A 27,554-nucleotide genomic window follows, 5' to 3' on the forward strand; every position below is an offset into this window, starting at 1 on the left:
GTCCCTCGATAGTAAAGGTATAAAAAATGTCCAAAGCTCATTTTACTACTAAAACACTTGGATTTTTCTCTTCTTTCCTCTCTCTCAACTACTGGGGCATACAATGAGTTCTTTTAAGAGATTTTCTTGGATTTTTCAAGATTTGGAGGTGGATTCTTCTATTTAGAAGTTTGGGAGAGTAGATTTAAGCTTTGGGGCTCTGATCTTCTCACCTCCAAGCTCCAAAAAAAGAGGTAACATTTTTTACTTCTTGAACTAATAAGTAGATCTAAGAAAATTGATAAGGGGTTAGGTTTCTATAACTTCAATTTTATGAAAAGTTATTTTTAAGATGAGTTTTGGGAAGTTTATGCATGTTAGAGTTAGGGTTTTGTGATTTTGTGTTGAAATTCCATGTTTTGTTGTTAAGTTAATTTTGTTTAAGTATTATGGGCCTTTAATGACTGGTTCCGCTTGATGGATTTGAAGAAATCCATGAAAATGTTATGCTGGGTTTAGGGAAAACCTAGGATTTGAGTGTTTGGTTAATGTATGTGGGAATTAAGTATGATTTCAAGTTGTTTTAGGCCCTAGAAACTTGTTTATATGGTATGGTTGAGTTTTAAACTTTGGAGTGAGTTTGGGTATTGATGGGAGAAGGATTCTGCAAGTTTTTTACTTAGAAATTATGAAATTTCAAAAGGTTGCCAAAAACCATAAGTTCAACAGCCAAAGCATGCAGTTTCTCAGAAAATTTAGAAAATTTCTAAGTTTAGCAGTCGAAGTCTAAGACTTCAGTAGCTACAGTCAGCATTAGACAAAAAGGGTTGTCCTAAGTCTGAGACTTTCGCAGCCGAAGTTCAGGACTTCGGCAGCCAAAGTATATTTTGCCTGACTTTTTCTCCCTTCTTTTCTAAGTTTCAAAACATGGTTTCATGGTTCCTAAGGGCCTAGAATAAGATGTTTATGATGTGAATAGAGTTATAGAGCCTTATATAACTCTTTAGGGTCCGATTTTATAGGATCGGGCTTGAGGGACTGGAACGGTTAAGGATCCAATGACAGCTACCATTTAAGATAGATAGTTGGTAAGCTATAAGAGGTGGGTAACTTTAACCTTAATAAAATAAAACTATTTAAAGTTAATTTATGATCATCTCCATTCATGATGTCATATTTATTTAGGATGTATGTATCTAGAACATAAAGATATTGCATAATTGCATAATTATTGTTGGTGCATTGATGGATGATGGATGACCCACTGATTCCCCCTATGTTTATGACTATGTTATGTTCTGTATATTATGGATTCATAAGTAAATCCCATGGGGAGATCTTTACAAGGCCCCCTCAGAGGAGATCTCTAAGTTGCCCCGGGTGCATGATACATGTCATGTTTAAGCGAAAGTCTTGAGGAGCCTCTGTATGAGCTAGGCACATTGGATTGAGGGAGTTACTAATCATAAATCTATCCTATGTGAAATGTTTATGATGCGAAAAGCCATTCGGATGATGCACTGTATGTGTATGAAATGAATGATATAATAATGTTGGTTAATTTACTCACTGAGCTTGTTTAAGCTTATCCCTTTCCCCTAACCCCTAGGTGTAAGTTGGCAGGATTAGAAGAATTCTTTGAAGAGAGGTCTTTAGAGATAGTTTTAGTGCTCTTCCTATGTATGATGTATGGGTAAATGGACATGTAAAAGGAGAATGGATAGTACTGTGCTAGTAATTATTGAAAATTTGGAGTTATGTAATATTTTAAGTATGATGTTGATGTTTATGATTATGTTAAATCTTTTAGGAGTGTATATATTAAACCATTCAACTTTAGTGCTTATGTATGTTAAGGTTCAAATTATGAACCACTTTTATGATAAATATGTTTAGGTATGAATGAAAAGACTAAAGTTTAATGATTTGACTATATGTTTGAGTGTTGTAACACCCCTAGTTGTATAGCCTGGTATATTTCACTGTTCAGGCGATCGGTGTTGGTCCGGATAATTAAGGGGATTAGAACCACATCTAAGACAACTAGATAAGCCCTAAAAACAAATAATTAGTAATTGTCAAATAGTTAAGTATAAATAAGAAAAACAGAACACAAGAAGTTAAATGAGCCGGGAGTCACAACGATTGTGACCTTCTCGGGAAGGACTGCGAGGTCGATTTAAAGTCAAATTTCGAACCATAAAATGTGACACAGCGGTCCTTAGGACCATTTTGAACACAGTGGAAAAGAGAAAATCACAAAAAAGAATTGTTAAGTAGGTCAAATAATTAGGTCAAGGATCCAGAAGAAATATTAAATTACTTGCAAACCAGATCGAACTGGCGAGGGGCAATTTGGTCAATTCACCCCTAGAGTTGACTCCTGACCTAACTGTCCAATAAAATCGGAGAAACACAAATGTCAGAAGCAAAAATTAAATTAAAGAACTAAGGAAAAATAAATTAAAAAAAAAAGAAAAGACAAAAAAAAGAGAAAAGGAAAAGATTATTACATCATGGATGACATCAATTATGATGTCATAATTGAATTTATTTTTCCTACCAATTTTGAGTAAGTTAAAATCATAATTAAAGACCTAAATGACATAAAAAAAGGAAAAAAATCAGACCTCCTCTGTCGCAAGGTGTTTTGCGGTCGCCTGGACGAACACTCACTGAAGTGGGAAAGAGTGAGGAGTCGCCACTTTAATTTTGAGGGAAATTAAAGAAAACCATTTGTGAAAACAAATTAAAAGAAACCACTTCGAAAACAGAGATTCCAGGTTCTGGATCCATATACGAGCGGGGAAGGTGTTAGGCACCCCGCCTCGTCCCTCAATGAGGGTAAACAGATTTAATCTTATGCTCTTTCGTAAATTAAAAGGGTAATTAGGGGGTTGGGATAGTGAAGATGTTAATCCTTTATGCAAAATAAAGGAGTGTTTGATATTTCACTTATTTAGGGTTGCCCAAGAATACAAGTTCGTGAGATGGCCTTTTAGTGAATAGGTGTTTGGATAAAGCTGCCTTGTGTATTGGAGTTTGGTTTATTTTGAACTTCACTAAGAGAGCTCGGGACAGAACTTCTCCCGATCTCTAGACATATTTTATTTAAAGTGTCAAACAGGATATTTCGGATAAGAACTCTTCTCCGAACTCCACGTATTGTGAGAATCAGGTAAGAACTCTCCCCTGACCTCCTAAAGTATTAGGTTTAAAGATTTTAGTGAAGGATCTCGGATAAGAACTCTCCTCCGATCCCCTCATTTTGTTTAAATTTTGGATGAGAATCAGGTAAGAACTCTCCCCTGATCTCTTAAAATATTTGGTTTAAAGATTTTTAGTGAAGGACCTCGGATAAGAACTCTCCTCCGATCTCCTCATTTTATTTAAATTTTGGATGAGAATCAGGTAAGAACTCTCCCCCGATCTCTTAAAATATTTGGTTTAAAGATTTTTAGTGAAGGATCTCGGATAAGAACTCTCCTCCGATCTCCTCGCTTTGCTTAAATTTTGGATGAGAATCAGGTAAGAACTCTCCCCCGATCTCTTAAAATATTTATTACGATCATATATCGTAAGAACCTTAGATTAAGGGTTCTGGCGCCTGAAGACGCCAGGAACCCGAGAGAGGCTTCTCTTAACCCATTGATGCCTTATAACTAGGGATGGGATACCAGACTGAGTTTTTGCCGATCCCCTTTGTGATCGCCTTACCAGTACTCTTTGGCAGGCAATGTTCGATCTCTTTCGTTTACTAGTCTAGGATCCGATCTTATCTCGATCCCTACTATACCAGGTTATCTCCTGAGCTCGATTAGTGGTTCGACTTCATAACTTTTTCCTCTGATTTATCATTCAAACTTTTATTATTTCTATTTGTTTAAAGAAACTCTCGTGTTAAGATACAGCTACCAATATTTTATTAGACTACCTACATGCTACCCGTAACCAGAACACCTATATTTGAAGGTAATAAAAGCTAAGAACAAATAAATAACATGAACTGATGAATAAAAGGTAAACTCAAGAGAATAACTATCTACGTGGGGCTCTTTAGCATAACTGAACTTAATGAAAATTACGAGCATGAGAACAAAGAAAATAAAACGCGAGTATTTGATAAAGCAATAGTCTAGACACTTACCTGTGGGGGATTGAGTCTATTGAACTAATTGTGGAGCCAGAAATATTGTAGAGCTGCGAGCTAATAGTCTAGGGACTAATGCTTACTTTGAAATAACAAGTACCAAGTTAGAATGCAGTTGAGCTGAAGTGACAGTAACCGGTTTGGAATGAGATTAAGCTTGGAGAATAAAATGTTAATATTAAGATGATGAAGATGAAACTGAACTGAGAAATGGTATCGCAGAGTAGTGAACAATCTGAAAATGAAGAGTTTTAGGGTTCAACACTCCTTCAATGGAGATACTTAAGAAAACTGGTTTCTGAAGTTTCTCTATTTTGAAAGCTTAAAATAGCAAAGTGGTAAGACTGAATCAAATTTTAGAGCCTCTTCACTATAATTACCACCTTTTTTCGTCCCTCCTTAACAGTATTGCATGCAGGTATTTATAGGGAACGGGTGCTCCTAATGAAGGGTCAGGATCTCTTATGGGGAGATGGAAGGTTTGGATTAAAAAGGACATGATCTGATGCCTGAGAATTGAAGAGAATCAGAATGGACGGCTGAGATCCTATTCAGAATATTTGTCCTTTCTCTTTTCCAATCCAACGGCTCAGGATCTTCCTGTCAAGATGGATCCGAAGGCTAGGAACAAAAGGCACCGGCCCTGTCATCTACTTTTTGATCCAAGGGCTCCGAGTTTGTCCTTACGAGTAAGATCAACGGTGGAGATTCAGAAGCACATGACTGTCATAACTGTCCTGAGGACTGTCATAACTGTCCTGGCGTCTGTCAGCATTGTGGGCGATTCTGCAAATGAAGCGTGCGGTGAAGATTTGATCTTGCCTGCAACGCTTTAACTACCTCGGCTCTGATTATGAAGAGGGTTATTGGACATTGTATCATCCTCTCCTTGCTTTCTGATCTCCCATTCCTTCCGATCTCTCTATTATGACCCTTTTCCGATCTCTCATACCGGGCCCCTCTCCCGATCTCTCCCATTCCAGAATTAGTCAAAGCATTTAATCCTCCGGTTACCAATGCATCCGCTTTGATTTTCGCTAGTAATAAATGCTTAGACCCCCTATATATATGCCTCAGCGGGGAATTTCTCCCACATTCCATTTCTCCTCCTTCCATTCCTCTCTTCTTCTGTTCTAGTTTCTCCGGTAACATTCTAGCCATGGTGACCGCTTTTGATCTTTTTCCGACTATTCTCTTTGCTCTCCGATTGAAAATTTACGACCCCGGTGATCGGAAAATCATGATAACCACATCTGATGACAGTGAGAGAACTGGACTAATTTACCAATCAAGATCAAAGATATCGATTGTACCGATCTCGGATCGATCTACCAATATAATCGGTGAATCGATTTCGGGCAAGAAGACTACTAATTTTCCTCTTAACATCAGTGACTGCCTTTTGAAGTTCATTTGGCTCCTCACCACATAGGGCATCCCGACTGCGGCTCGGTTCTGGTCGATGACATCGACGATGATTCCTCTCATTATCATGAGAGTCATAGTCACTCCATCTGAGCTGTACATCTATCCGATGCCCATGGCTAGTTTTCTGATCAAACACATCTTTTGATTCAGCCACGAGACTGGGCTTTGACATAGGTCTTTATTAGGTAGGATGTAATGCTGATCTTTAGAGATCGCCCAAATGATGTAATCTGACCTTTAAAGGTTCTTAATGATGTAATCCGATCTCTTGAGATCGCCCAAATGATGTAATCTGACCTTTTGGAAATGAAATAAAATTTTATTTAACGGTTATAATTTAATTATTGCATTGGTTATTTTTCGATCTCTAATGTTCATATACGATCTGGTTCCTAAATGGATCACCCTTAGCCGATCTGTAACTCTGAACATCCGCCTTAATCCGATGATCTTGGCCAGCCGATCTCCTCTTATTTTATTTATTTTGTTTCTAGAACCTTCCCACGACGCGTTAGTAAAATGGGCAAATTACACCTACCGATACACCGCTTGGGACTCTGTGAGCATTGAATGCTCACACGGGTATAAATAGGGGAAGGTTCCCTCAGTTGCTCCTCTATGCCATTTTTAGCATTCTGCTCACAATTTCAACTTTCTCTCATTTCTTCAAGTTTTTTTGGCACCGATCACACTCCAGTAAGGATTTTAATCCTTCTCTTACTTAAGCTTTTTTATTTCTTTGAAAATGAGCGGCGCTGAGGGTCACAGAGCGGCGAGCCACCCTTCCGTCCATGTCTCGTGGTCATCGGATGAAGTTGAAGTGGTCGGACCAAGTGGGCGATCTGAGCCTCCTACGACTTCCGCTTTAGTTCGTGGTCGAGCAGCTCAATCAAGACAGACATCTTCCTCTGGTAGAGAAAATCTCCCGGTGGATGACTTGCCGTCGGTCCTCCAGGAAACCGATCTACAATCCATTAGTCAAGAACACAACCTTCAAACCGACTCCTTCGAGCTTATCAGATGCCATGGCGATCTCCGAGCCGATCACTTTTTCGATGAAAATGATGCGATCATAGTGTACGAAGAGCAATTAAAAGTCGGGCTTCGATTTCCCCTAGATGACTTCTTCAAGGATGTTCTGAAGTTTCACCACGTAAGTGTAGCCCAAGTGCATCTGAACTCGTGGCGAATTCTGGTAGTTTTCAGAGGCTTATGCTGGGCTAAGAAGCTCGATCCTACTGCGAAGGTTTTTGCCGAGCTGCATAGGCTTACTCACCGAAAGGACGACGAGTACTGGTTCTTTCAGGCAAAACTGCACTGTGGGCTTTTTATCGATCTCCCCTCTTCACTGAAGAATTGGAAAAATCGCTTCTTCATGCTGAGAAGCAAGATTCCGAATGGTTTCGAGGGTTTCCCCCGTAGCTGGCAATATCTGGTCTCGCCACTTTCGAAGCATGTCGCCCTGAGTAGGGATGAGGGTGCCATGGTAATGGAACTTAAGGATCAGGCGGCCACCCAGAAGTTCTCTTATTTATATGCGGTGATGGCCGAACTGAAACATTGGATGATGCAGCTAATCACCGATGAAGGATATGAGCTCCAGCTCTCTGACCTCGGCCCTGGTACCTTCCCCATCTCTGATCTCTGAACCTTAGCGAACTCAGTGACTTTCTCTTTGTGCAGGTATGGCGGGCGGTGAGGCTTTGAAGGAGAGCCGTAAGCGAAAAAAGGAGATCTCCAGAAAGGTGTGAGAAATGAAGATCACCGTGGTATCACAGACGCCGAGGCGAGATTTAGAAGAAGTGCCGGGAGACTCGTCCTGACCTTCGGGACAACCGGTCCCGGATGTAGAAGTAACTCCTTCTCCCCCTCGACCAGAAGGGCCACCGCCTCCACCAGTTCCCGCAAGTGCGGAAGGGGGACCTTCCCAACCTACTACGAGGACCCTTTCCCTCGGCGCCCAGGTCCTCATTCACTCTCTGGAGAAGAATCGATTTGTTCGGGAGAACCCAGGCTTGCCCAAAGTTCTGAGTGCTACCATATGCCTTCAGGAGGATCGGAATAGGCTGACCCCGGGTAGCATGGATGATCTCCTGGCCCAGATGATGAGTTTGAGCGTTGAGAGCTTGGTGAACCAATATATAATCAGGGAAAAAGCTCATCTTCTGAGGTAGGAAATTCTAAAAGCGATCAAGGATGCATCCTCTGCCCAAGCTCTACTTTCATCTGCCTAAGATTATATTGACGAACTCGAAGGTCAGATGAAGTGCTACGAGGATAAATTGGCCGAATAGGCTCATGAACTTGGAGATGCTCGGGCATTCCGAACTGCTGACGTCACTCGCCTCACTGAAGAACTCAGAGTGAAAGAAGAAGAGCTTGTGATGAGGGAAGCTGGTGCTTATGTGAACGCCCACAGCGACCTTTTGGCTGAGCTCAGGAGGCGTTATCCTGAGGAAGACATCTCTTGGATGGTGAATCTGGCTCCTCAAGACGAAGAGGAGAGCAAGGAGGAAACCAAAGGAGAGAGAGAGACTGAGCAAAATGTAGAACGGGCTGGGGGACTTGTATTTTATTTTGATATGAAATGGGATCCCTTTTGTTCAATTTCTTAACGAGCTCAGAAAGTATCCAAATTGCATGAATGCTTGATTGCTTGAACGTATTGGGACATCAAACTTAACAGCGATTATTAATCTAAGTATAAGAGGTTGGAAGAACATTGTAACCATGAGTCGGCCTAAGCCGAGACCAAACACCGGAATAGATCATTAAAATTGGAAACTTGATTTGAATTAGATCGGAACCACCATTAAATCGGACTGAGACCTTAACCTTATTTTAAGTAATGTCTGAGACACACAAGTGAAGAACCCGATCTAAGTGTTAGCTAAATGACTTTCAATTACATTTTGTAAAAAGGGATCGGAAATGAGACCGAATGGCATGGAGACTTGATATTGGTTTGAGAGATCGGGACTGAGATTGAACGATATGGAGACTTGACATTGGTTTGATCTCTCTGATGAGAGATCGATAATGAATCAAATGACATGGAGACTTGGTGTTGGTTCGACCTTTTTTAGCGAGAGATCGAAAATGAGATTGGATAGTATGGAGACTTGATATTGGTTTGATCTCTTTGACGAGAGGTCGAAAATGAATCGACTAGATAGGGGATCGATTTATTTTCTTATCAAGTCATCTGTAATCGAAGAATGTCAGGTGGGGATCGATTCCAAAGTTCATTGACTTCGGGGATTGGCCAAAATATGGTGTCGACATCCTCTTCTAAGGGGTTCGGCCACCTTCATTCTCACCCTTCTCCATTTTTTTTTCACCATTAAAGCTTGCACCAAGCTTCCAAATCCTCAAACTAAACCTTAAATTCCCCAAAATTAATCGACAAAAGCTTGTTGTCTTCACTTGAGGAAGCATTTGAAGAAGAAAGATAAGAAGAAAAGGAAGAAATTGAAGAGTTGAACTTCCAAGTTAAGGTTAGTCGTTTGAATTGGAGATTTAGTGTTTAATAATTATGTTTTTAGTGTAAGTAACTTAGATTTTAACTTAAAATCAAAAGAAAACATGGTTGAGGGACCAAACATGAATTTCGGCTAGCCTTAGTTAGGGTTTGAAATAAGTGAATTTGATGCATTTGAATGGTTGCTTAGGTTGAATTATGTATGTAGACAATTGATAGATGTTTAGAATGCATTAGATTTGAATTTTATGAATTAGGGTTCTTGGCACCTAGGGTTTGGGGAGAAAAATTTGAGAATTAGCCAAATGATGTATTTAACCTTATTTGAGTTGAGTAATAGTCAAGTGTGACCATTTGAGGTGTGTATGAAGTGTTGGAACTAAGTTTAAATTCGGATTGGTTATGGTCATTCTGCAGGCAGCATGACCTAGGTCCCTTTCAGGGAACAAAACTGAAAATTTACCAACCCAATTAGTGTGAGACCAATTAAGAGTGAAACTAGATACAAAATGACACATTTTTTATTTAGGAATCATGCCCAGAAAGTAACCATAACTTAGTGAACAAATTGGCCAAATCTGGATTAGGCAAACTGACCCGTGCAAAAATGACTAAATGAATAGTAGTTACGCAAATGACCATAACTTGGTCTAGGAAGGTCCAAATGACCTAAACTTTTACCAGTAGAGAGCTGAGACATAGCCTTACAACTTTCATGAAGAAAATAAACCCAAATTTTGACCATAACCTATTTGAAAATCCACCTACAGTCAACCACAAAAATTGCCAAAACCTATAATTTGCCCAGAATTCTAGGTAAAACCAAATCCGGCCAGTCATGTTCAAATGACTATAACTTGGGCTACAAAACTCCACAAGCAGTGATTCAAAAAGGGAAATAAAGTTAAGACAATAAGGAACAACTTCTATGAAGAAAACTTAGCCAAATTCTAACAGCAACATGACCAATGAAACAGTGCAAAATAGGACACCAAAACTGAAAATTTGAAATTTGGGCCTAAAACACTTAAGTTTTGAGAAAAGAACCAAAACCAATAAATTAGGTAACCAAAATGTGGTATGTGGGTGAAATTAGAATTTTCATACCTATTAAGCATTAGAAAGTCAACAAATTGACTTGAATAATATCGTGAATAGTAATCCCGAAATACAAATTTTAAAGAACGTCAAGTTTAACATATTAAAGTTAGGTATAAGTAGATTTTAATTCATTTTTAGACTTATGATAAATTGTGATACTGAAAAACTGTAAAACTGTGTGTTTCAGTTGAAAATAATATCGGGAAAGAACCCGAGGCATCGAGTCAAGGCCAAGAGGCGACTCGCTTAAGGTTTGTGCACAACATAAAATTTCTGTAAATTTTCTTCTGCAAATTGTTCTGAATGAATTGTGATATTAAATTGTGACTTAATTGTATTGAAATGTTTATTGTGCTTTTGACTTAAATTATTGAAAGTTTACTTGTATGTGTTTGAAATGGCAATAACTGTTTGATAAATTGTTAAGATAGTTTTGAAACCACAGTGTCATGACTATATATTTGAATGTCTCACTAGCATGACTAGTGGGGGAAATTAGTTTCGAATCTTGATTCCTTCTCTGGCTGAAGTGTTGAGGTGTGTGCCAGTAGAAGAAGAAATTGAATGGATATCCATATATTTGAGCTAGCTAGCCTTGTGATGTGATTTCTCATAAGCTTCTGGCTATTGAGATGATTATTGTTTCGAATGGCATGATATAACTGTGTGTTTTTATGAAATTTATTTTGACACTTCCTAAATGAAATTGTTTGGACTAAAAGTTTGTAAATCACGTTTTGTATCTGTTTCTCATATTCTATTCAATATTTGAATAAATGTGTTTTGAATTATGCATAAATGTATTTTAGTATGTTGTGCACCACTGAGTCATAGTACTCAGCGATGACTGTTATTACTGTCACAGATATAGAGACTAGAGGAGCAGCAGAGTGAGCTGCTGAGGATCATGGAGCCACCTTCCCTGAAGTTCTATCGGGTATATTTTATATCCTGATTGTAATAATTATTTTGATGTATGTAGATGTATGTACATGTAGAACTGGTCATGAGCAGTTGTATAGAGTTTGTAATAATATTATTTTGGATTTGCTTATATAAAGTTTGGTTGATGAATGTAAATTAATTTTACTTTAAATAAAATTATTTAGTATTATTTTTTATGATAATTGAATTGAGAATTATGTTGGAATTTTGGAGTTTGGGAAAAATTGATGCTGAGTTGTTGTGGTAGTGATGGATTTTGATGAAAAAAGAATTATTGGAAGTATTTTTACAGGTTTTTGAAGAACTATTTTCCTTAAATATAGACGGCACTCTGCCGAAATTTTTTCAAAATTTGTGGACAAATAAAAATGGACAAAAATTCTAACTACTTTTCAAACTCCAATTAAATGTTTTTAATACCTATTAGAAAATGCTCACCACTTTCAAAAAAATAAGAAAATAGTTTTAAAATCCCTTGTAGGGTACTTAATGAGTTATCGGTAGGTGAAGTTCGGTAGTTCATTAGGTATTCTACTGGATCATATTATGCCTTACAGAGGAGTAAGGTGTGACAAGTGTTAATAGTATAGATGTTAAAGGTATCTTCACAGGCTTTAGGCTTGCTACGAGTTCTGATTGCCTTAAGCTGACTTGATCTCTAGTGCCGGTAATAGCCTCTAAGCTTAGGTGTTACAAATAGATTTAGATACTAGAGCACCAACAACATATGGAGGAGTAAATGGTTCAAATATTCTCTCTCCTCCAACACATGTCCTCCCGGTTTCCTCCATCAGATCCATCAGCTCACCACTTTTAGATACCTGATTGTCTTTTTTTGTTTCTTGCTTTGATGATTTTTTTTGGTACATCTTCCCCTTTGGTTTAGTATTTTGATGATACCAAAAGGGGGAGATAGTAGCTACTAGATGTATTTTGGATGTTTTTAGCTAGTTGATATATATAATTTTTTATTCTTCGCATAATGATGATAATTGATAGCGTTTAGTTTGTTGATATCTTTTTTGGCTATTTTTCGATATTTTGATTCTATTGGTTCATATACTGGCTTATATTGAATCTTATTTGATTGTTTTTTATCTACCAATATTTATTGCACTATCATTTATCTAGGACTCATGGCATCACGTTATTGCATTCACTAAGTCAAAACCTCTCTTATATACTCTCCTTATTTTGTTTATTTAGGTATTTATTGTTTTTGAAAGTGAGAATACACTAAGGGGGAGATTTTATTACTCACACACTTCACTTGTGCTTAATTTCTATCTCATTCACTAATTATTTGTCATCATCAAAAAGGGGAAGATTGTTGGACCTAGGGCTTATAATCTATGTTTTGATGATAATAAATAATTAGTGTGCTACTAATCTACCTTAAAAGTACTTGCATTAAGTTTGTAGGTCCCAAATTTAAAAGTTTGAAATTGGTTCAAACCAAGTTTGAAAGAGAACAAGGAAATGAAGCAAGGCATAGTGGGATTCTAAAATGTAATGTTTATTTATTTTTATGCTATGTGAATCTCATTTAAGTAGTTTGCGCTTAGCCGGTCCCAAGCCCGGATAAAGGAGGAGGGTTGCGGTAGGTGACAACCAGCGTAAAAATTTCGTCACACCCTATGATATGGATTCAAATGATATAAACGTTGGGGCGTCCTCTACTAACGACGCGCTACATCGGAGCCCGGGTGTAGTGATAAATATGCAAGGGTGTAGGGCATTCACCGAAAGCGACTCGCCATGCCGGCGCCCGGGTGTGGTGTTAAGTGAGCAAGGGTTCCCACATCATGGACGGGTGTGGGTAAAGAAGTTAGTCCATAAGACAGATAATAGAACAAATAGTGGAACAGAACACAAGATAGACATAGAAAATAATAGAAGATATCATAGAAGGAGACCAATTAGGAAGGAGCAGGATAGGAGGAGGATCAGGGTTGGTACTTGGAATATTGGATCACTTACAGGAAAATTAATGGAGCTTGTGGATACCTTGGAAAGGAGAAGGGTGAATATTGCTTGCATTCAGGAGACTAAATGGGTAGGAGAGAAAAGTAAGGAAGTGGGTAATTCAGGGTACAAATTGTGGTTTACCGGAAAGGAGAGAAACAAGAACGGAGTGGGTATAATCATAGACAGACATTGAAAGACGCAGAGTAGCTGTGAAAAGAGTAGGAGATAGAATTATACTAGTAAAGCTAGTACTAGACGGAGAAACAATAAATATAGTTAGTGCTTATGCCCCACAAATAGGACTAGACAGTGAGAGTAAATAAAGGTTTTGGGAAGATATGGATGATTTAATGCAAAGCATATCGAATGAAGAGAATGTTTTCATTGGTGGAGATTTGAATGGACATGTAGGAAGTGATAGGCAAGGTTATGAGAATGTTCATGGAGGTTTTGGTTTTGGCAGTAGAAATGAGGAGGGAAAAAGCATCATGGATTTTGCTATGGCATACGACCTAATACTAGCAAATACCTACTTTATAAAAAGAGAGTCACATTTAGTGACTTTCAAAAGTGGGCAACATAGAAGCCAAATCGACTTCCTCTTAACCAGGAAGACAAATAGAGCTCTATGCAAGGATTGCAAGGTCATTCCAGGAGAAGCTTTAACAAGTCAACATAGGTTGGTGGTCTTGGATGTCAAGTTTAGGAACAATTCAAGTAAGGTCAGAAGAAATAGTGTAGCTCGAACAAAGTGGTGGGAGTTCAAAGGAGTAAAGCAAGTGAAGTTCAAAAATGAGCTTCTTGAGTCCGAAGTATGGAAGCTAGATATGGAGGCCAATGATATGTGGATACAGATGGCATCAAAGATTAGAGAAGTAGCTAGAAAAGTACTTGGGGAGTCTAAAGGACATGGACCACCCTCAAAAGAGAGATGGTGGTGGAATGAGGAAGTACAAAAGGCGTGAAGAGAAAAAGGGAATGGTATAAGAAATTACCTAAATGTGATAATAATGAGGCATATGAACAAAGACAAGATAGCAAAGAAAGAGGCAAAAGGCGATTAGCCAAGCAAGAGCACGTGCCTTTGAAAAGTTATATGAGAAACTTGGAACTAAAGAAGGGGAGAAAGATATTTATAGATTAGCAAGGAGTAGAGAAAGGAAATGTCAAGATCTCAATCAAGTTAGGTGCATTAAGGATAAAGAAGGAAAAGTGTTGGTGAAAGATGAGGACATTAAAGAAAGATGGAGAAATTATTTTAATGATCTCTTTAATAATAGTCAAAATGGAAATAGCGTGAATATAGATTATAGAACAATAGAAAAGAATGTAAATTATACTAGAAGGATTAGATCTTTAGAAGTAAAGGAAGCACTTAAGAGAATGAAAATAGGTAAAGCCTGTGGACCCGATGAAATACCAATTGAAGTGTGGAAGTATTTGGGAGATATGGGAGTGGCATGGTTAACTAAATTATTTAATAAGATTCTAAACTCAAAGAAAATGCCTAATGAATGAAGGAAGAGTATTTTAGTACCTATTTTTAAAAATAAGGGAGACATACAGAGTTGCTCAAACTATAGGGGAATTAAACTCATGAGCCATACTATGAAGTTGTGGGAGAGAGTTGTGGAGCATCGACTACGTCATGATACTTCTATCTCTCTCAATCAATTTGGTTTCATGCCTGGTCGTTCAACTATGGAAGCGATCTTTCTCATTAGAAGCTTGATGGAGAAATATAGAGATGGGAAGAAAGATCTACACATGGTTTTTATTGATTTGGAGAAGGCTTATGATAGTGTTCCAAGAGAGGTCTTATGGAATGCATTAGAACAAAAGAGGGTATCTATTAGGTATATACAAGTATTGAAAGATATGTATGAAGGAGCAACTACTATTGTGCGCACAGTGGGAGGGGACACAAGAGATTTTTCGATCTCAATTGGATTACACCAAGGATCAGCCATAAGCCCTTACCTTTTTACATTAGTTTTAGATGAACTGATGAAACATATACAAGAGAGTATTTCTTGGTGCATGATGTTTGCGGATGATATTGTTCTGATAGATGAGACACGAGAAGGAGTCAATAGGAAGCTAGAACTTTGGAGAAGTACTCTAGAGTCAAAGGGTTTTAAGTTAAGTAGAACGAAAACAGAATACATGCATTGCAAGTTCAGTGAAGGCCAAACTGGTGATAGGGAAGGAGTTAGTTTGAATGGAGTGGCACTGTCCCAAAGTAATCACTTTAAATATCTAGGCTCGATTTCAAGTAGATGGGGATGTGAGGAGGATGTTAGTCATAGGATTAAAGCCGGATGGTTGAAGTGGAGACGCCACGAGAGTTTTATGTGATCGTAAGATTCCCAATAAATTAAAAGGAAAATTTTACCGTACAGCCATACGACCGGCTATGCTATATGGTAGTGAGTGTTGGGCACTGAAAGAGTCCTACGCATCTAAGATAAGAGTTGCAGAGATGAGAATGTTAAGGTGGATGAGTGGCCATACTAGACTAGATAAAGTCCGTAATGAAAGTATTAGAGAAAAGGTAGGAGTGGTGCCAATTGAAGATAAGTTGAGAGAAGGGAGATTGAGGTGGTTTGGTCATGTGAAGCGTAGACATACGGAGGCTCCAGTTAGACAAGTAGAGCACATTAGGCTAGAGGATAGAAAGAAAAAAAGGGGTAGACCTAAATTGACTTGGAGGAGAGTAGTACAGCATGACTTAGAAGCATTACACATTTCTGAGGATTTAACCCAAAATCGTTCAGAGTGGAAAAAGCGAATCCATATAGCCGACCCCAAATTTTTGGGATAAAGGCTTAGTTGAGTTGAGTTGAGTTGAGTTGTGAATATCATTTAATTATATGTGATGGCTCAAATCTAGGTATTTCTAAAAATTTCTTAGGGTCTTGTTTTTACCTATTTCTTAATCAATGTGGTTAAATTAATTTTTCATTTTTGAATGATGCAAAAATAGTTTTTGAAAATGATTTTGTTGGAAAATTTATTAAATTAGCTTTTTAACGCTTCAAATGGATCAAAAATGTAACTTTGGAAGCAAAAGTTATGCTCTTTTTAAGCCTTTTTGAGTTTTAGTCCAGAATGGACTTTGCCAACCGAAGTAGGGGACTTCAATAGCTGAAGTCAAGTTTTCAAACTTGATATTTTAGTGGTCAAACTTTAGCAGCCGAAGTAAGAAATTTTGACAGTCGAATCTAGATTTTTGAAACTCAAAATAACGGGGTTTAAGTAGTTGAACAACTATTTTTGTATTTAATACACTCTCAACGATCATTTTCTTATCAAAACTATAAATAGGGACTATTTATGATTGGAGAAGAGTTACACCAACCTTCTATTTGAGAATTTATTGTATTCTAAAACTTTTTCTTCACTTTCTCTCTTTAGAACTTAAGCCTTTATAATTAATTTCTTGAGAGTTTGTTGTTGAGCTGTAATTGTTGTGTTCGGAGAGTAAAATTAAAAGGTCGTTGAGAGCATTTATTGTATTAGGAGTGTTTTAGAGCATTAAGTTGCTATTGTATGAAAAGAGAATTATAAAAGAGCAAGAGTTTGATCTTGTGGTTTTGTAAGGGGTCTGATCTTCACCCAAAAAAGATATTTAGTGGAGTTAACTCTTAAGTAGGGCCTTGAGGAAAGAACGTAAGCTTGGAATAGCCGAACCTTTATAAATTCTTGTGTCCATCATTCTTTTTCTTTTCTTCTTTGTGTTTGTTTTTCTATTAGCCTTTAAATTTTTAATTAGTACCCAATTTACCACCCTCTTGGGTTGCTACAAGGGACAAAAGGGGTATTAATGATAAAATATATATTTGAGTCAAAATTTTAGCTCCAAAATAAATGGTTTATTGTGACAAATATATTTTTAAAAAAAATTAATCACTATATTTACTTATACATGTTATAATTATAAAATATTTTATCACGAAAGAATTTTATTTATTATTGCAAAAAAATATTATAATATATGTTGAAATAGAAGCATTAGGACAAAATATTTGAGTCACAATAAAAAAATATTTTAGTAATGGAAATTTCGTAATTAATCTGTTGCTATTTAGTTTTTAATTTTCTCTGATTTATTACTTAAAAATAATATTTTTTTTGCTAAATTATTTGCTAAAAATAATTTTTTTATATATAATATGTTGCTTATCCATTGATATTTTTACTTTTTTACTATTATTTATTTTAATTATTTAAAAAAATTGAGAAGTAAAAGAAATATATCAAACACAAGAATGAAAAAAGAAAATTACTTTAATAACATTAAGGAAAGTATCACAAATCAAAAGAAAAAATGTTATCTATGTGAATGAAGATTTATAATCATGATACTCGTCAAATTATTGCTCTATGAAAATTTAGCTTTTATTATATTGTTGCTTGTTCAGTGTATATTAACAGATAGCTTATTATAATTTCTTTTTTCATTTTATATTAACTGGCAACATCTTGTGCTATATATCAATTTAGAAACACAATTAAGAAAATATAAAATTATAGCACAAACATAATTTTTTTTAATAAAAAAAGTATATTATTAATAATAAAATATCAAGAAAATTTAGCATGGAAATATCATCTAACCCCAGACTAGGATAGGAAAAGTAGAAATAGCAATGGGTTGAATATTTACGGATACCTGGCCGACCTAATAAAATAGGTTTAGATAGTATATAATTGAATTTGGGATAGATTCGAGTTTGAAAAATAATATTCATATCGAGTTTGGGTTGAATTCGAGTTTTATATATCGGTATCTGTTACTGAACCCATTTATATAAATAATTAATAAAATATAAAATATATATTTTTTATAATAATATTTGTAAATTTTATATATTATATTTTAAATGAATAGAATTTAAATATTTTATAAAATTATTTAAATTTTAAATATAAACTGTTAATAAAGAATATTTTTATGTATATTATTAATTAAAATATATAAAATTAAATATATTTAGGTATTTTTCACTTGATTAATAATAATAATCAAATTTGAAATGAGTTCATAATTGAAGTTAAATTTTAACCGAGTTTAATACAGGTTTAAATATTAAAAATATTAATTAGATTGAAATTCAAATAGAATGATATTTTGTGAGTACCTTGCCTGTTATCATCACTCAGACAGAGCATTAGTTTTTAAATGTTTCTTCTTTCTATCTTTTTTTACCTAATGTTGGAGCTATTAATAATTTCTTTGTAATTTCTATTATTAAAAAAGTAAAAGATATGATGGTGTCTTTAAAGATCCATTTGGTTTGCATATTGAAATCGAAATTAATATTAGAATCGAAATCTAACAGAATCGAAAATGAAATTATGAATTTTTTTATTTATATTGTCAAAATTAGATTTCTTTTTAATTTGTTTAGTCTGCATATGTAAATTGTAGAATTGAAATAAATATTAGACCCTTAGTTTTGAATTTTTCTTTTATTTTAATCAAGCTATAAAAAATTTAAATTAAATATTCAATTTTATTCCTTTGACATTCTTGGTCTAAATTTTAATGGAAGGTCTAAAATATATCATATTGCATGCAAATGCAAAAATATAATTTCATTTTATTATTTACATTTTAATTATTTTTATTTATTTAATTATTTATATATTTTCTTTAGTTGAAAATTTTGACTCAGATAAATATATGTTTATAATAATAATAATAATAATAATAATAATAATAATAATAATAATAATATATTTTATATATTAGATATTTATATTTTTTTATAAACATAACTTTTTTTATGTAGATTGAATTTTGGATATATTTTTATGGATTAAATTGTAATTTGACCCGAGAGTTTCACGCCCTAATTCGATTGAAATAAAAAATGAAATATGTGATGATAAATATTATAATATTCTGCAGTGATAAATTTGTGAAATATTCGAGAAACATATTAGAATTAAAGTTTGAGAGTTCTGAGTAAATATATATTGCTTTTCATCATAGTGGAATTTTTTCTCTCGTTTTACTCGTAAACTTAGATTTTATAGTTAAATCACGTAAATCCTAGATTATTATATTTCTTTTTCATGTATTGTATGATTATACGATTATGTGTATATCTTAAATTTACGTGCCTACTTATCACACAACTAATTGATTAATTAAAAAGATATAATAACAGGGAAAACTTAGTTGAAAATATGGGTCATTAAATCAATCCAATACAATAATCATATAAAAATTAAGTGAAAAAAAAAAACTATGCGAGAAACGAAAAGTATATAATTGTAACAAAATAAATCATGATAATTTATATTTCATTTGTTCATTATGTAAAGTTGAGATGTCTTTTTATTTTATTTGCTAGGTGTATTGAGTTTTGTTCATATCCCAAAACTAAATAGTTATTTAAAAAAATCAAGTTCATCTAGTTTTATTAATTAAAATTTACCTTTTTAATAAGCAGAAAATATGTTAATAAAAACTAGAAGATTATTCAAATAATTTAAACATGAGTTTAATCAGCTCAACGAAAAATTTAACTTTTTAATCGATTGGATTATATTTTCCTTTTTTTTTTCAAGAGGGTAATGTAAAAAATTTAAAATAATATATTATAGTTGACCATATATAGAGGCAAAGAGTGTCACTATACAAGTGGTTATGTTATTGACTTGTTTTTAATAACTTGTTATAGTAATTTTCAAAGAAATGAAATTAATGGAGAGGGAAAATTTTTGGAGGCAATTTAGAAAGCAGCAAATTTATTATTATTTTTTAAATTTCTTCATAAAGGTGTAAATATTAAAGTCCTCATATATTTTATGGTTATTTGATTTAAAATAAAATAAAATTACTTTATTACAAAATATAAGATGATTTAATAAAAATTTATAATTTATCTTATTAAATTTTTGTAAAATGATAATTTTTTTTCATAAAAAAGTCAATTACAAAAATTTTATAAACTTAACAGAAAAAAAAAATTTCTTCATCTTAAATTATCATATTTTTTACAATATCTTAAATTTTAATTAAAATAATAGCGGTTAAATTGTGAAATGCTAATAAATACATCTTATTTAATTTTATTTATATTTTATTATATTATTAAAAAATATTACATATGTTCATTTTATTTTTGTTTCGGTGAAGTTAATGAATTTTTCGCGATTAACTACTTTATAAAAAAAAAGAAATATCATTTTATAAAAATTTTAATAACATAAATTATAAAATTTTATTAAATCACTTTATTTTTCATAATAAAATAATTTTATTTTATTTTAAGCCAAGTAATCATAAAATATTTCAAGTAACTTTCCTTTTTTAAAAAATGAAGCCAAGTTCTCCATTTTTTTTTTTTTAATTTTGGTATTATTGCCAACCCTTCTTTGTTACACAAATAATCATGGCACCTGATCGAAAGAAAGAAGAAAACTAATTTGCCATCAACCATTGACCTTAAAGAAATTTTATCCAACTAAAAAATAAAGAAATCCTCTCTTCAAAAGCATCAAGCAACATCTAACTACCTATATCAACTGAGATTGATGGTTCGACCTTCATACCAAATCAAGCAACATTTAATTTATTAAATGTGAAATAATTGTTCATACCCAAATATATATTAATTAAATACATTAAATTTATTGTAAAATTATTAAACTTATCTCTCTTTTTAATTATTGACAAAGATACTTTGGTCACTTTTAAAAGTAAAAAAAAAAAAAAAAGTTTTAACAATTAGGAACATAAATTTTTTATCACTACAATTTTTACGTTTTTGATAAAAATACTTTTGCCACTATTCATAAAATATATATAATAAAAATATTTTATCACTATTTCAATTTCTACATAAATTTTTTTGTCATTTAAAAAAAAAAAAAAAAAAAAAATATATATATATATATATATATATATATATATATATATATATATATATATATATATATATATATTAAATTCAGCACAATTTAAAAGTATTGACATGAAAATTTTTGTCAGTATTGAGATGACAAAAAAATATTTGTCACACCTATATTATTTCACAAAAAACAATTGTCGGATAATTTTAAGAGCATGAACTATAAATCTGATGATGAATACAATTCCTCATGGTTCGACTTTGATATTTATAATGACAAATTATTTTGTTGTTAAGAATTTTAAATTCTTGTGGTAAGAAGAAATCCACTGTGAAAACAATGCCATGCGAGAAAATCATCTCCCAATTGCACATTTTTATGCACTTTTTTTCATTAATTAATGAAACATGAAATTGTTGCTTACGAGTCTTATTTTTATCATCTCAGCTAAGAGACTTACAAGACAAAGGACAAATAAATCAGAAGTTCACTGGAGAGGTCTCCGATAAGGATCTGACGCTTAAATTAGAGGGATAGTATTCTGATAACGATAGAATAGAGAAGAAGTACAGGGAAAGAGTAGAGAAATAATGAAAATTGAAGGAACTCTTTTTTTTCTCATTGTGTATTCTTATTTATAAGCAAAAGTGATGAGAGTATATTTTTTGATATATTTTATTACATATTTAAAGAATATTATATGATAGAGTATATTTCGAATATTTTACCAAAAGTGTGTGTAAATAAAAAATAATATTCATTTATTTGTGTTTGGAAAACTAATTCCCAAATTAGGGCAAAAATATCCATATTGACAGAGTCAAACAAGATACCAACATTTTTATTGTCATTATCACATACTGGCTTTCATAGAATCGGTAATTGAATTTAAAAACTTTAAAAGGCAGAGAATCTCATGGATGGCAACGGGTTAAGTTTTTGTGAGTATCCGTTTTTACCGAACCCTAATAGGACGAATTTGAATAATATATAATCGGGGTTCAAATCGAATTCAAAATTTATATATTGTGTATCCATTATCCAAACTCGTTTATATAAATATTTAATTAAATATAAAATATATGTTTTTTATAATAATATTTATAAGTTTTTATATATTTTATTTTATATAAAATAAAATTAAAATATTTTAAAGAATTATTAAATTTTAAAATATAAATTATTAATAAAAAATTATTTTTATAAATTATTAATTAAAAATTAAATGAGTTCGAATATTTACCAAGTAATAATAATCGAATTTGGAATAAGTTCGGATAATTGAGAATAAATTTTAATGAGATTTGAGATGGATTCAAATTTTAAAAATATTAATCGAATTCGAGTATAAATATAGTGATTTTTACGGGTACCCTATCCAGTATTAGTTAGATGACAATGGCATGCAACTTCACATTTTAAACAACACAAATTTTAGATTTTTTCTTTGTTTTGCTAAGTCCAAGGGCTCCATCCAATATCACTGTGCAAGCTTTCGAAGTTATATTTTTATTTGATTTTATTAAATTTTTATAAATTTGAAATTAACTAATTAAATTTTATTTTCCTCAAATTAACTAATAATCTACAAAACATATATTTATTAATCTAATATATATAACACCGATTTTAAAATAAAGATTAAAGATAAAATAAAAATTTTTAAATTTTAAATATCAATCTAATTTATTTATTTTTACTTTTACACTTTAATATGTGTTTATAAAATAAACATTAGATAAAATTATATATATTCAATTATAATATAATCTAAAGAAAATGAAGTTTAATCATCCAATCTTCAATTCTTTAAAAATTTGATTGAGTCAAATTAAAATATGCGAAACAATTAATTTTGACAGGGAAATTAAATATATAATTTAAACTTTTATATTCCATTTACTCCATAAAAAATAATTTTCAGAACTAGATAGAGCTATGAAATTTCAGAACAGAAGATACCAGGACGGCTTGGCTTCGCTCATACACTGAGACATGATCCCATGAGGCCATTTGCCAAAGAAAACCTAGCTCGTTAATAACAAGAAATCTGCTGTGAAAACAATGTCATGCAAGAAAACCATCTCCCAATTGCACATTTTTATCATTAGATGAAGCTTAAAATTGTTGCTTCGCTAATATGAGTTTCATTTTCATTGTCAGAGATCCTCCAGGAGGTTGTGAGATCCTCCAGGAGGTTGTGAGGTCCTCCAAGAGGTTGTGATCCTTCGATGCTCAAGTTAGAAAGGCCACCGTTCCTCTTATTTACACAACAGCTTTGCATTAATTTCCATTAATGATAGGGCACTCAAATATCTAAAATTGGTGAATAAATAATTCTAATAGGAGCCCAAGCTGAACATGGATTTATAATTCTGTAGCTTAAAAACAAGGCCATAGCAGCTTCTTCAGATGAGAGGCAACTTGTTCCTCAAGCATCATGAAAAATGTTTAGCTCTGATAAATAGAATTGAAAAAGTGACTAGAATGGACTGTTATTATACAAGTTTATAACAAGATATAATGTTCAATACATACAAATACAATCTGCAGTTTTCCTTGAATCAACAAAAATGGTTAAGCATGTATCAACTATTTTAACTCTTCATTGCCCAAAGAGGAGAAGATGGTCAGCTTTTTCATTGCCAACTTTATTGACCCCTTCCTCTGATATTTGCTTGAGTTGTCATTGATCTTTTGTAGGATTTTGCTACAAGACCCTGCGTATGCAACTATTGTCACTAGAATCATAAAGTTGCTCTAGAGTTTTTATCACTTGTTTCATGTTTGGCCTAAACTCTGGTTCTGTTGATAGGCATTGGAGTGCAAGGCCAAAAGCTTTTCGCATAGCACCAAAAGTATACTGACCTTCAATGCGAGCATCCAACACTTGGAAACCATTACGTCTGCTGCTAAGGTAAGGCCTTGCCCACTCAACTAAATTTCTTTCTGTGGACGGCCTGGTTCTGTCTATAACCCGCCTGCCAGATAACATTTCAAGGAAGACAACCCCAAAACTGTATACGTCACTTTTTGCTGTTAGGTGACCTTCATGAGTAGGACATAAGTGAGTACAAGCAAGTGAAAAGCATAATTCATATGAAATATAAAGCCATCACAAACAAGGCGGAAACTTTATTTTGCAAGTTTGACAATTGAAGCAAAGTTTTTCTACTTAACAAAGGAATCCCTAAGATGAACATGAACAATAGTAAATAAGACGATACCTGTTTCTATATACTCAGGAGCTGCATAGCCTTCAGTACCCAAGACTCTTGTGGTGACATGGCTTTTACTATCAATAGGCCCATCCCTGGCCAAACCAAGGTCCGAGAGTTTGGCATTACAGCTCTGTTGTTAAGATGGAAAGAATATGTCAGAGGCTTTATCATATCTCCAATAGAAATAAAATTAAGGCCAAGCTTGTTTGGTATAGATGTATTCCATAAAATTTTATGATATTCATTTACAAGTCCAAACTTAACATGTTTGGTATGTATAAAAATTCATTTGGAATTTTACATTTTTAATTTTATGGAATTGGTCAAGCTTGAGTCAAATTCTACCAAAATTAATAGAATTCGCAAATGAATCCTAAACTAATAAGGTTACAAACTAGCAAGGCCACAATTTAAAATGAATTCCATAATCGATATGAAAGATGCCAAACATGAGAATTCAATTACAAATATATATATTTTTTTCCAAAATTCATTTGCATATTCATTAAATCATTTGATCCAAAACACAATGTAATTGAACATATTCACATACCCAATCAAGCAGGATATCAGAAGTTTTTAAGTCTCGATATATCACTTGAGCCTCATCATGAAGAAATGTCAGACACTTAGCAGCACCAAAGGCAACTTTCATACGGAGATTCCAAGACAGTGGTTGAATATCAGGACTCCCTGTTACAACAGTACATGCTTAAGTTCACACTAAAACTTACACCTTGACATAGAAAGTTGAAATGTTAATACAGAGGAATGCGTCAATTACTCACTCCTAAATATATAATTCTCTAAGCTGCCACATGACATAAACTCATAGATCAAAAGCCGTTGATCATCCTCTAAGCAATAGCCAATCAATTTTACAAGGTTTGGATGAATTAGCTGCCCCAGGTATTTGATTTCTGCCTATTGACCAAGAAACACTACAAAATTAGTCAACAATGCCAGTTTTAAATATTGTCATCTATGAACTAAAACTGCCCAAAACAGAATTTATAAAGATTTTCTTATAATAAGAAAACAAAACAAAGGAAAAAAAAAAAAGATGATCTAATAAATCTTTTGCAATTGATTGGGTGAATCTGATATTCAAAGAAATTTTCTGCACTAAATACGATTTGACATTTACTTTTACAGCATATATGATTGCATCTTAACTCTTACAGTGGTTCTACATATAAGCTTAGCAAAAGTTTCAGCAACAGGCAGATAAGCTGAAGGATAGCAGAAACAGTACTCACCAACCATTCTTGCTGACCCTGGCAACCCTTTTGTTTAAGTTTCTTTACAGCAATAGGCATGCCTGTCTCAGACCCTGCAGCCTCTAATGAATGTTCATCAATCCACGCTTTGAAGACATAACCAAAATTACCTTCAGCCAATAAATAATATGGACAGAAGTTTCTTGTTGCTGTTTTCAGTTCACTAAAGCAAAATCTCCTCAAATTGGGTGACTGCAGGATCTCACCCTTTGTCTGGGGATCTAAAGGCACTGCCACAGATGAGACCTCGCTACTTGACCTACTGGCATCACTCCAAACATTACCAGGATATGTTGGGTTCACCCCTACATAGGACATATCTTGTAAATTCATCTCGACATGTACAATGCTGAACTAGAAATAAGCAATGTAGGACATTTTAATAAAAATATATCTCGTATACATGAATAGAAAGTTACATGATAAATATCAGAGAACAATTATTATAAAAAAAAAAAAAAATTACAAAAGAAATGTTTGTATCATATAATATATGTATCTATATGTGCACACACAATCCTAACATCATGTGGAGAGATTAAAAGCCCAATACAAGTTGTATATGATGATCTTTCTAGATTGCCAAAGTTATTGATAAATTCATTGAGGGAAAAAGAAGAATTTAGATTAAAGATGACAATTCTTCATGGTTAAAAAGGGCATATCTTGATTGTTTCTGCAATAAAATGGCCCATGTCAACCTTGCCAAATTAAAGGAACAATATTATTAGAGAGATGGACTTGGGTAAAATTCCATGACGGTGAAAGAAAAATGTTTAAACGGCAAGATGATGGTGCCATGAAATTCTGCAGTAAAAGTGCAGGTCTAAAGATGAAAATTCTTGGTTCCCTGCCTTCCTTAACTTTTCTCAGTAACCAAACAGAGCATCAATTACAAATCCCAGAAAAGTAAAAAAAAAAAAAATCATAAGCTTTAGGAAGAAAGCAAGAAAAACGTTTAAGGAAGAAAATAAAGAAAGCATCTTTAGTTGTCCATAAAGCTCATAAAACTGCAAACATACCTTGGCGAAGAGCAGTCTCAAGTGTACTAAGGCACGACCCCATTAAGAAGGAGCTCAAAGCATTTTATTTTTACACTATGTTTCGAAAAGTTTTTGGAGGCGAGGTACACAAATTCAAGGGAGGTAAAACCATTGACTAAACAGGTTGATACGATGAATCAATGATCTAAACAAAAAATTAACGGGTTTCTTTATTGAATCAGAAAAGAACTTAGCCTTAAAAATATTGAGTTTAATATTAATGGGTAAAACTTCCAAAATTCTTTTTTTTGCGAAGTTTTGATGCCTTTAAAAAACAACCTTCATTCGCCAAATCCAAACACAATGTTACACCTACCGGATCCACTAACAATTGACTCAAGAGATATGTGAAAGCAGCAAGGAAGACTGACCCACCGAGTAAACGACGAACCAGCAAGGAAGACTGACCGTCCAATAGTTGGAAATCATCGGGGCCTGGGGTTTTATTTTTTAAAGAATTAGATTTTTAAAAAAAAAATAATATATATATATATATAATAAAAAACTGGTAACATAACCCCTAATCTCACAACAAATCTTAGATAAATTTTGATATTAATTGCGATAAAAAAACAATTTTAAATCTCAGTGTGATTCTATAGTCAGGAAGAGTTTTAGCAGGCCTGGCGTTAACAGTGATTAGATGGTAATAGGAAGGTGATGATGACAGTGATAGTAGTAACTAAGTAATAATAATGCTAGTAATGATCAAGGCAGTGATTAAGTGATGGTGTTATTGATAATAATAATGGTGACAAGATGATAATGATGGAAAAGTGGGGTGTTAGTGGTAATAGTAGTCCGAGTGAGAACGATGATAGTAATATTAATAATAAATATTAAAAAATTATCAAAACAAATAATTATGATTATATAATTTATATGGATAATGATTATTACTTTAAGTGTAATTGATTACATTATATAATTTACACTCATTACATTAATTATTTTTTTTTACTAAACAATAATAATAAATATACAATATAAGCACAATTATATTATAATTTGATTAGTTATACTAAACATGACCTAAATAATTTTTTATTTAATAAGTCAATGGTATATTTTGTTAATTAATATTGTCAA

The 27,554-nt window shown here is 33.3% G+C and overlaps 1 protein-coding gene across 6 annotated transcripts; it reads right to left on the bottom strand.

Moving 5' to 3' along the window:
• Window positions 1-23,255: 23,255 nt before the first annotated feature.
• On the bottom strand, window positions 23,256-26,919 carry LOC110664924 (receptor-like cytoplasmic kinase 176). Of its 6 annotated transcripts, XM_058151673.1 has the most exons (7): window positions 26,841-26,897; window positions 25,402-25,776; window positions 24,931-25,066; window positions 24,696-24,835; window positions 24,149-24,272; window positions 23,790-23,969; window positions 23,256-23,641 (listed from the first exon to the last, which is right to left on the bottom strand). In XM_058151673.1, the coding sequence occupies exons 1-7, from the start codon at window positions 26,892-26,894 to the stop codon at window positions 23,514-23,516; spliced, it is 1,137 nt and encodes a 378-aa protein (XP_058007656.1). In that variant the 5' UTR covers window positions 26,895-26,897; the 3' UTR covers window positions 23,256-23,513. The 6 variants fall into 6 exon arrangements, with proteins under 6 accessions (XP_058007656.1, XP_058007660.1, XP_058007657.1 ...); XM_058151677.1 differs by having other exon boundaries at window positions 23,256-23,969; window positions 25,402-25,771; window positions 26,841-26,919; XM_058151674.1 differs by having other exon boundaries at window positions 23,256-23,969; window positions 25,402-25,727; window positions 26,445-26,908.
• Window positions 26,920-27,554: the final 635 nt, after the last annotated feature.

Source organism: Hevea brasiliensis, chromosome 8, assembly GCF_030052815.1.
Source record: "Hevea brasiliensis isolate MT/VB/25A 57/8 chromosome 8, ASM3005281v1, whole genome shotgun sequence".
Classification (NCBI taxonomy): domain Eukaryota; kingdom Viridiplantae; phylum Streptophyta; class Magnoliopsida; order Malpighiales; family Euphorbiaceae; genus Hevea; species Hevea brasiliensis.